The sequence below is a fragment of the Cucurbita pepo genome, chromosome LG11 (genome assembly GCF_002806865.2).
Source record: "Cucurbita pepo subsp. pepo cultivar mu-cu-16 chromosome LG11, ASM280686v2, whole genome shotgun sequence".
NCBI classification, from domain to species: Eukaryota; Viridiplantae; Streptophyta; class Magnoliopsida; order Cucurbitales; family Cucurbitaceae; genus Cucurbita; species Cucurbita pepo.
Window position 1 is genome coordinate 1,294,755 of NC_036648.1, and position 10,793 is coordinate 1,305,547.

The 10,793-nt window shown below is 37.7% G+C and overlaps 1 protein-coding gene across 3 annotated transcripts; it reads right to left on the bottom strand.

Annotated features, from left to right (window-relative positions):
* Positions 1 to 19: 19 nt before the first annotated feature.
* On the bottom strand, positions 20 to 9,304 carry LOC111805629 (lysine-specific histone demethylase 1 homolog 3-like). Of its 3 annotated transcripts, XR_002816687.1 has the most exons (10): positions 9,139 to 9,304; positions 6,777 to 8,927; positions 5,866 to 6,007; positions 3,527 to 5,704; positions 3,306 to 3,399; positions 2,463 to 2,953; positions 1,238 to 1,921; positions 1,027 to 1,101; positions 550 to 746; positions 20 to 437 (listed from the first exon to the last, which is right to left on the bottom strand). XR_002816687.1 is itself a non-coding variant. In XM_023690767.1 (9 exons), the coding sequence occupies exons 2-9, from the start codon at positions 8,792 to 8,794 to the stop codon at positions 681 to 683; spliced, it is 5,748 nt and encodes a 1,915-aa protein (XP_023546535.1). In that variant the 5' UTR covers positions 8,795 to 8,927; positions 9,139 to 9,304; the 3' UTR covers positions 20 to 680. The 3 variants fall into 3 exon arrangements, 2 of the variants coding, with proteins under 2 accessions (XP_023546535.1, XP_023546536.1); XM_023690767.1 differs by having other exon boundaries at positions 20 to 746; XM_023690768.1 differs by having other exon boundaries at positions 20 to 746; positions 6,777 to 9,304.
* Positions 9,305 to 10,793: the final 1,489 nt, after the last annotated feature.

Below are 10,793 nucleotides of genomic sequence, written 5' to 3' on the forward strand. Positions count from 1 at the left end.
CAGTATTCAGTCTCAAAGATTGAGAAATTTTTGCAAATAAATGAAAATTACTGTGTGATTGTCGTCAATGAAATAATTCTAAGCTGTACAGGTGAAGAGGGAAAAGGAAGAAAAGAAAATGAACCATAACCTAAGGTCCATCGCTAAGAACTGAAGGGCTTGATCTTATACCCTTATAGTACAACTGAAGGGCTTGATCTTATACCCTTATAGTACAATGTGATGTTTTCTTTAACGGGCGCTCGTGACCCGAATGAGCAAGAAAATGACACCTGGAGTGGTCCTGAGGGGCGGCATAAATTTAAGCCATGCCAAAAGAATTATGCAGAATCGAGCTGAAGTTCATACCAATCATAATCACATTTAGCACCAGGACCAATTATAATCATATCTGACAGCACGAACCAAAATCTTGGTAGATCAATGAAACTCCACAACTGATTACACAAGCAGAAATGTCATATTTCTTAATTGCAGCTTCAGAAATTAAGGTACGCTGGAAATGTAATACAGGCGTCAAGTTATGAAGTCTTTCATGCCAACATATACCTTGGAGTCTTTCCAGGCTAAAATGAATAATCCAAGTGTGTCCTCGAGAGCTCGCCAATCAAGCCACTTGATCCTTGGGACCATCATGACTTCATTATTGACCAAGAAATGACAACAAATCCTTGGGACTGTCACGATTTCATCACTGGCTTCGTGGCCATATGCCTCTCTATTAATTTGTCTACAAAGGCACGAATCTGCAAGTGCATAATCCAAGTGCAACCAAGAGGAAACAGATAAGGACCTGTCTAATGAAAAGGGCAAAAAGAAACAACAAAAATACACTACGTCTCACCAGGAAGAAAAATGGTATGCATCAATGGCACAATGGGAACAGTATTAAAGTAGAATTACAATAAAATCCTAATGAAAAAGTGTTAAGTAATATTCTTTTAACAAAAGAAGTTTCATGTGGTAGCGGTACAAAAAAGCATTTGTAAACTGTAACAGATAAAGAAGTTATAGATGGAAGCAAACCTTGTTCCTACGTTTGAAATCAAGAAACTCAGAAACAGTCATGCCTTTCTCTGCATCAGTGGCTTGTTCCATGACCTGATTTCCAATGAAACATGGTTAAACATGTAAAACATTTTACTCTCCCACCACCACAAAAAAAATCCACACACACCGAAAATAAAAGGAACCAAATTTGGGTGGAAGAATGTACTGGGGAAGATGAATTGCTAACCTTGGTTGCACTTTTCTTCATAATTGACTTATATCCATCCTTGTCAATTTTCCTTGCTTTGTAAAGGGGCATCAAGAGTGATGCAACATAATCAACTACAGCCTGCTTAATTCTGTCAGCCCCATGTTGATGGTTTCTTATTGGCTCCTTGCTGATCGTCACTTGTGATATTGAGCTCTCATTCGCTACTTGATCACTATTCCAAGTGGGGTTGTTCCAATTTGTGTTTGAATCCTCCTCATCATCTACATGAGCTGCAGCTGCTTGAGTCCGCCATCTCTCAATTGCATGATAATCTTTCATTCCAACACTACCAGCTGTATCGACCCATGCTTTCGTGTATATACTACTATCCATAGGAACACTTTCACCAGAGTGTTCCCTGAAGTTTAATTGGCTAACAATCTCATTTGAATGGCTTCTTTGCGAAAGGTTATCTGCAGACATTCGTGAACTTTCAAGATTAACACAAGCAGCAGAAAATTCCACAGACCAGTTCCTGACCCTGCAATTCCTTGAATCTATTTCTGAAGTACAATCTTGTCTTCCTAGCACACTGCCAGACAACTTCCTTTTATACTCGTACTCATCCATTTGAGCATAATGCTCCCTTCTGGCAAATTTGTGAAAGGAAGGGATTTTTGGGAGCTGCATCGCACTCTTGGCTTCAGAAGATGCATATGCCTGTGGTGTGAAAATCATCAAGTAAATTTAAAGTAGACAAAATATGCAATCGGGAATTCACAAATCTCCTATAAACTAGTCAACAAATTCAATGGAAGCCACTGATATGACAAAGCTATCTAAATACAGTTTCTAGATCCTATATAACATAAGCTTGTCACTTTTTGGGATCAATTAAAAGTTATATTCCATCCATAGAAAAAGTACAAAAGTTACACCATTCCCAGAAACTAACACAAAAATTTCTGCCACTGATGAAATAGAAACTAACATATGCTATGATCACAACCAAACGTTATCATATAAGCTATGACCTAGTGCTGGTGCATTTAGTCCATATTCATACCAACGTATTATAAAATTTCACCCAAGTAAAGATTATATAACATGGCAGTGATTAATGATGGCACATCCCCTTAATATTATGAGTTTAAGTAACCAAGCCCATAAAGACAAACTGTTGTCGTAAGTTCGCACCAAGGAAGACTCATTACTAACCCAGTCACTAAAGCATTAAATAAGCAGAGAATCAAAAGACAACCTTCGCAGCTGCAAGTGCTGCAGCACGTGCTGCCTCAGCAGCAGCAAAGGCAGTCTCCTCTTCTTCTGTCATCACAATGTTGTTGTCTTCCATCTCTGCATCCTGCTTTCCAAATGAACCCCTTGACCTTGATGAACTGATATCTGATTTTGATGAATTTTCCATTTCCAATTTCAATTTACTATTATCACTTTTCATATTGACATCAGACGTTGAGGGAATTGCAGCTGATGCAGAAGTTGGCAAATTGCCTCTACTATCCAGCGCGCAGTTGTTTGAGTGCAAAGGAGGTTTTCCAGAAGAAGAATCTTTATTAGATTTCCTCTTCAATGATTCTACAGTAGAAACTGACTTTGAGAGTTTTAACCCCCCATTAGCAGCCTTTTCTTTACGGAAAACTTCAAGCCAAATGCTAACCAACTGACTTGCAATGGCACGAATGTCACGGCTTGTATGCACACATACCTTTTCTTTGACAGTTTTACCTATGCCTGCACCAATTGTTAGCAAAGGCAATATCTCATAAATTCCCTCCACCGACCATATTAATTTAAATTTCAAAGGAAAACACACACACACACACACTAACTTTTACTCAAAAGTAAGAGCTTAACTCGAAAACGTAAATGCATGCATGCGCGAGCAAATAATAGAACATTAATACTGAAAATAAACAAAATCTGGTTTACATTTAAACGTGAACATTAGAGAATGACAAGTCAAAGAGCTATATCAGTTAGATACAAAATTCTTTAGTAGTAGGGTTTCTAACAAGCATAGTCAAGGAGGGTTTAAAAGAAAAGAAAGATATATCAAGTCACTCAAAAAGGCAAGTAGATATACCTGATAAGCGAACTGCAAGTAGATCAGTTGAAACTAGCACAAGAATACGAACACACTGCCGAAGAAGTTGAGTCCCATCCTTCCCCATTGAGTCCTACAATCAATTATAAGCCAAAACTTTAAAGGTTATTGACATGAACAGATTACGCTGTTTAGAGGTAAATGAATGAGAGAAAAAAGAATTTTGTAGTAAAGCTTGTACTAATAAGTGTAGACATTACCAATATCCACGAGTTGAGAACTGTAAGGCCTTCTTTAGCCCCTGCAAAAGACTTTAACGTCTCAACAGGGATATTCAGCAACTCTTTTGCCACATGCAATCTCCCTGCTGTTGTTTTTGCACTAAAAAACAAGTCTTTTAGTAAAGCTTCTCTGGTCACAATCCTAGATCCATCCAAAGAATTTTTGAAAAGAGCATCAGAAAGCTTAACAGCATCAAGTCTTGTAATTATGTCTCCAACTTCATCATTCTCACAATCAGACTGCCTCTGAGCAGCTTCCATTGCCTCTACTTCTGCTGTAAAATCATAACCATAACTCAATATATCAATCATGCGTACAGCCTCTCTTAGCCCACTCATCATTGCACCCCCAACGGTGTCAGGATGCTCCTTGCATGTAGCTTCACCAGCAAAAAACAAACAGTTTCCAACAGGCCTCGCTAAAATGTCATAATCCTCTCCCGACGCTCCAACAGCAACATAAGAGTAAGCACCATAGCTAAACGGATCTCGTCCCCAATCAGTCACTACAGTTGCAACTGGATCAGGCACCATAGCTTCTCCAAAAAGTTTTCGAAGGACCATTAATGCATGGCTTACGTTATCAGAAGAGCTCATATATTGCCTTTCCACAGCCGCCTGACCAACCACTAATGCCATGAGAACAGGAGCACCAACTGTTTTTCTTACATTCCAAAACATGAAACACTGCCCCCTCCACTTTGTTTCCTCTGCAGTTGCCCCAAAATAATCCACAGAGTCATCCCAGAAAACTTCTGGAAATTCAAGAACTATTTTGTTAAGAACTCCAAATCCAAGGCGCTGGATGGACAGACGCTTCCATTCAGGCAATGGTGGGGAAAACTTAATAGTTTCTTCTTTCAAGCACCCAAGAGGCACGGTAATAAGGACAGCATCTCCTAGGAACACAGAGCCATTGGTTGTGGAAACTTTTACCTTTGCACACTGATTCTCGTTTAACTCAATGTCATTGGTGCTGTAAGAAATATCAGCCACAGCATGATTTAGGTGAACATTGAGTCCTCCACCAAGAGACTCAACAACAGTGCTATAACCCCCTTTAATCATACAATGAGCTCCTCCAAAACCTCCATAAAGATCGTCCTGATTCCAATTAGGAAGAGATACTTTCTTGAGCATAGCAGCACAACCATACTCCAAGTTAGCAAAATGCCAATTCATAACTCGCCTCTCAAAGGGACTCAAAAGCTCTTTCTCAGAACAAGCATCTATTCCCAATCGAGCCATGCGCCGTCGCTTAAGGGCATATTCTAAACCCTCCTCAAGAGACATGGCCATTGCGTGCTCTCCTCTTTGTGCAACAAGCAACACCATGTCATCAAGAAGACTATTATATTCTGCTTCCAAAGCTTCGTCCATGTCTACCGGAACTTTTTTGCATGTAATGATATCATAGAGTGGACAGTCACTATTTAATACAGTCAACTCAAGACCCAATTGAGTGCAAATCAATGAAGATGGATCGGGTCTTCTTTCAGTTGCGACATCAGCCTCTACTCCTGTAATAATACTTGCACCAAGATCTACAGGAACAGAAAGAGAGGAGCGATCTGTATAAACACGACCTCCTAACCTATTCCTAGCTTCAAGTACAATGACAGTAAAGCCCTGACGATGCAAGTGCTTGGCAGCAGTTAAGCCAGCAGGACCAGCTCCAATAACAATTACTTTCTTTCTGACTTCAGAATTACTCTGCTGTTGTTGATCACCTCCGACACACGCATCGGAGGACTGGATTTGGTGCCGACCATTTCTTGACTGGTTAGTTAAATGTGAGGCAGCTTTACCTGGAACATCAATACCTACAGATTTTACCGGTATAGGATCAAGAGTACCGTACTCCAAGTCCTGAACCAATTCTTGTTCATGTTCCACTGGTTTTGCTAACTCAAAATTATTTTCAATCACAAGATCTCTTCCTTCAGTGTCTTCCAATAGTAGTTCACAGCCAACTGCAACATTGTTCTCTGCATCCGAAGCATCAGAATTTTTAACAATGACACAAACCCCTTCCTCAGAATCAGCAGCTGAAGCAACAGTAACCTCTCCAACTTTCTTTTCTCCCAGCTCATATTCATACTTAATATCAGATTCTGATTTAACTTTCTCAGAAGCAATCCCCGCATTTATATAACCCTGTCAATTTCATTAGAAATTAATACTGACCTGAGGGGAAAACACAGCCTCCAAAGTAGAATGACATAAGAAATTTTTAATTGACGGAAATGAAAATCAAAGACAAACTAACTGGTCCATAAAAAACACGAGACAATACTCTGCAATCTGTTCTAACTTACACGTAGATTAAGAAATGCATAGATCTCCCTAATAAGGGGGAAACGTGGTGGTTCATCCATAGAGGGAGTATTAGTGACCCCACAGTCAACAAGATTCAAAATGCGTGTAACATCTTTACTCCAAAGGCCCAAGATCTGATTCCTGCAAGAAGACACATTTTAACTATCGTTGAACAATTGAATCATAGATTAAAGAGTATCAATTAAACTTAAATATGCGCTGTTTCAGCTCCATTCCAGCATCAATTCAATAAGCATGAAACATTATTGCTTGGGGAGTGACAATTCTTCCAATGACATTGATGCTTGGAGAACTCAGCATCCCTTGGTTTATAATAATTTGTCATTAGCTGGAAAGTAATATTACTTCTGTTTACTCCCCATAGTTTACAGTATAATTTAGCTGAGAGTATAGTATTTCCCCATGCAAGGCTCACATGTATAATATAAAATAATAACAATCTTCATGATACAGCAGAAAACAGTACAATTTTTTAAAATATTTCCTTTTTATAAAAATCGCCAAACCAAGACTGGCATCAGCTTGAATATAAAAGAATCACAAAGAAGCTTCAAAGTTTTGATTAATCGTTTAAGTTAATAGGACTCAGAACATCATCCAGCAACTAACCATAGATGTAGTACCAAAATAAAATAAAATAAAAAACTGTATATATATATATGTATGTATGTATGTATGTATGTATGCATGTATCATTAGACAACATGCATGGTATCTGATGCTGAATATAATTCCGTAGTTGCACACTCCATGATGGAGAAGGGCATAAAGAAAAGGCATAAAAACCAATAAAGTGACATAAATCAAGGCATGGAGAAAAGCAATCTATCCAAAATAAAGTGACATGCAAGACGGCATCTAATAAGATAAAGGATTAAGTAACAAATACCTGCATGCCAAGTACTCTTGAAGCCCACCTTTGCGCTTTAGCACATCCTTAAATTTAATCTTCTCAAGTAGATTAACTGCATGAGCCTTCAGCCCTGCAGATACTGCAGCTCTACCACCAGTTTCAGCTTCAGTAAAAGTTGTTGATGTAGAATCCCTTCTTGATCTAAAAGAATGGTCACCATCAACTACACGCTCACTAATCAAAATCTCCCAATCAATATCTCCTTCGTAAGCCATGTCATCATGTCTGGGCTTCTTTGTCTTGCACGCTACACGTTGTAAAGCTGAAAGCTTTAAATCTTTTTCACTACCAGGAGCAGATACTACATCCTCAAGGTCATTATCGTCTGGAGTCAAAGACCCAGGAGAAGATACCTTAACGTCCTTACCAGGAAGTATATTATTTGGACCATCTATCACTACGGAAGCCTTGACCAGTTGATTATCTGATATCATGCTGAAATTTCCAATAGGACAAACTTCTGGATAATTTGGTACGGATGTAGCTGCCACAGATTTTTGGGATCTGGAACATTGAACAGCAGTTGTATCTGAAATCCTCCGAGAGATCAGAGCATTTTCCTTCTGCCTAGAACCACCTTTGGTATTTGGCACATCAGTTCCAGTATTTAAATTTTCGGAGTCACAGCAAGTCTTATCCACTTCCGTTGAATCGAAAGCTGCGGATATCTGAAGATTGGAGAGTGTTGTTCTGTCTAATGATTGATCAGAAATCTTCAAATTTTGAGTAGATCTACAGATTTCTTTGGAAGAACTTTCACAGAAGTTGGTAGAGGTAGGCAATTCATCATGATGTATAACAAGTAATCTATCTTTTCCTTCACAATCTACACCTAAAGTTTTTTTAGACAAACTAACTGTGGTCTCTTGGGCCACCACATCACAAAAATATCCGCTGGAAACACCCCCACAAAGGCCATGGTTTTCTTTTGACTGTTCTAGAGGGCGAAAAGAACTGCACATATTTTCATTAAGATGATTTTCACCTCGCCCATCCTGAAGAGAAACCATTTCTGCCAAATGGCTACGCTCCATTGTTTCGCCACAAGAACAATGTTTTAATGCATTCTTGATTTCACATGATGCCTTTCTTTCCAGCCCCTGGAAATTGTCCCTAAATTGACTATAGTTTTTGCTATCTTGATTATTGAGACGACGTTGATACTCTTCTTGGTCACCTTCGACCCCTTGGTGGCATTGTCCTTGATCGGGATTAGGATTACAATTCTCTCCAGTGCACCATGAACAGGAAATTAAACATGACATAGTAAGATCAGAATCTGTTTTTTCTACAACTTGTGCCAGCTTAGCAGAAGAATCAGAACTCACTATGGAGTATGTTTCATGATCCCCAGTTCTAGAAAAAGGACTCAATTTATCTTCTGAAGCCTCGTCCTTGCAATCCGGTTTAAATGTTGTAGATATGAATGTTTTCCTAGTTGAACTAGATTGAACCTTTTGGACAAATGCTGACAGTGAATCATCAAACTTAGCACTTCTCCGACTCGAGATACCCGTCTCCATGTCTTTTAATTCCAAAACAGGTGCTTCACGCCTCGTTTCTACATCAATCATTGCAGATGAATCAAACTCTTCACGGTCCATTAATTCACCCTTTTCTGGTCTAAATCTTGCGTCTAAATCCCCTTGTCCTCTGGATGCATTACCCAAAGATTCTGCCACACTTACAGAAGAACTCTGTTTCCTAGCAATTCTGGGTCCAACCTCTTTAGGACGCCTCAACTTTTTTCTGAAACTGGCTAAAGTGTCGTCCATTCCCCCAATATCCTCTTGCTCTGGATGTTTTGCTCCTTTCTTGTCAACCATCTTGTCCCTTTCACCACCATCATCTACACCCAACTTACTCTTCTTAGAGTTGCGTGATCTCTTCAACTTCAGCAAAGATCCAATGGGTTCATCATCGTCTGAATCAAACCCACCCTCCTTTGGCTTCGTTCTTTTCCTAAAACCAGACTTCTTGTTGTCTCCGTCCATCTTCTCAACCCCACATTCAATAAATAACCAGCAAATCTCGATGGTGTAACCCTAACCCAGCTTGACAAAACAAGCAATCAAGCAATAATCTGAAACACATCCCATTGCTTTCCACCTCCCAAACATCAAGTATCTAAAACTCAGAAATCCAGTAAAGAAATTCAACCGATTAGCTAATTATACCGCGAATATCGGAAAGAGTTCCTTCCTAACTCGACCAATACCAAAATAACAAAAGAACAATGCGATAAGAGATGTAAGAAAACACGCATCTAGGGTTTGTAACAGCATGCCTGAGAAGAAGCGAAAAGAAACACAAAATTGATGAAGGAAAAGCAGCAGACCTTGAAAAAACTTGTATTTCGCGGCATTCAAGAATTGGTGAGAAGAAGAAGAAGAGAGTGAGTGCACGTTAGCCTGACCGGTGGTATGAGTGACGGTCGGCTCTGAGAAGTGCGCCGTCAGCGGGATGGGGGCAAAAAGGTCTGTTGCGGGGGAGAAAAAATAAGAAATAAATAATTAATTATAATATTAGAAATAAATAAACCCAAAACGACAATTTTGGGATCGAAACGACAGGTGCGGTGAAAGAAAGTAGTGGGACGAGGGGACCTTGTGAAACGCTACGGACCACTCGGCGAGTTTTTTCTTTTTCTTTTTTTTTTTCCGGACCGAAATTCCTCTTTTTCTTCGCGGTGAAAATTTACTTTTTTACCGTAATTAGGTATTACTTTTATTAGGGGTGAATAGAGTCGAACCAACTAGTTCAGGTTTTAGTATTAATTCAATTTTATAAAGTTTTTAAAAATAATTTTAAATATACATATAAAAGTTTTATATTATTTTTTAGACAAGATGTTAAAAATTTCCCATAACAATAAGTTTCGTCACGTCGTTATATGATACTACCGCACTCATTTCGTATTCCAATTTATGTCTAAGTTCAAACGATATGTAATGAATTATTCTATGTGAGATTTCACATTGATTGGAGAATTGAATGAAACATTATTTATAGGGTGGAAAAATCTCTCCTTAACATACGCATTTTTAAAACTGCAAGGTTGGCGGTAATACGTAACAGGCTAAAGCAAACAATGTATACCAACAGTGTGCTTAAGTTGTTACAAATGGTATTAGAATTAACTACCAAATGATGTGCTAACGAGGATACTGGCCCAAAAATGGTGGATTGTGAGATTCCACGTCGGAATTGAGAAAGGTGAAAGAAATATTATTTATAGGGGTGGAAAAACCTCTTCCTAACATACACGTTTTAAAATCGTGAGACTGATGACGATACGTTATATGTAACGGGTTTTACAGGGGTGGAGATAGAGATACATAACGAGTAACAAGCGAAATATATAGCATAAAAATATTAATTTAAATTTAAAAAAAAATAGATTTTATAGTATAAAAATAATATGTATTTTAAGAAATAATTAATATTATGTACTTTGAGTATGGCCTATTTAGTCATTAACCTTAAAAAAAGGTTTAATTAAATGGGAGAATTTGAATTATACTTATTTTTAGTATTCATCATTAAATTGGCGAAACATATATGGCATTTAATTTTTTTCTTAAATATAATTAAATAACATAATTGAGCAAGAAGTTTGATGGGGACGAGGATAGTAATCATTTTTAGAAACTAAATTTCACACATATTTCTTAATAAATACTATATTCTTTTTGTTCCCTTTAATTTAACCCACCTAACAAATCCACCAAATCCACCGACTAATTGCATAATTAATTTCACAAAATTGGTATAATATATATATATATATATATTAATTTGAAGTTTATATATGTTTTAAATGAAAAATATATAATTATTTAGATTAAATATTAATTTAATGTTTAAAAAGCGAATTTTAAAAATTTTAAAGTTTAGAAAAATTAATAATTTAAAATTTTCAAATCCCAAGTATACACGAACTCTTCAAAGTTTGAAGAATAATATTTATAATTTAACTCGTTATTTACAATA

Coding starts and splice junctions, on each gene's coding strand:
- LOC111805629 (XM_023690767.1), bottom strand. CDS start 8,794: ATGGACGGAGACAACAAGAAGTCTGGTTTTAGGAAAAGAACGAAGCCA. Junction 3,400..3,526: donor TTCTCAACTCGTGGATATTG/GTAATGTCTACA, acceptor AATTGATTGTAG/GACTCAATGGGGAAGGATGG. Junction 1,922..2,462: donor CAGCACTTGCAGCTGCGAAG/GTTGTCTTTTGA, acceptor TTCACACCACAG/GCATATGCATCTTCTGAAGC.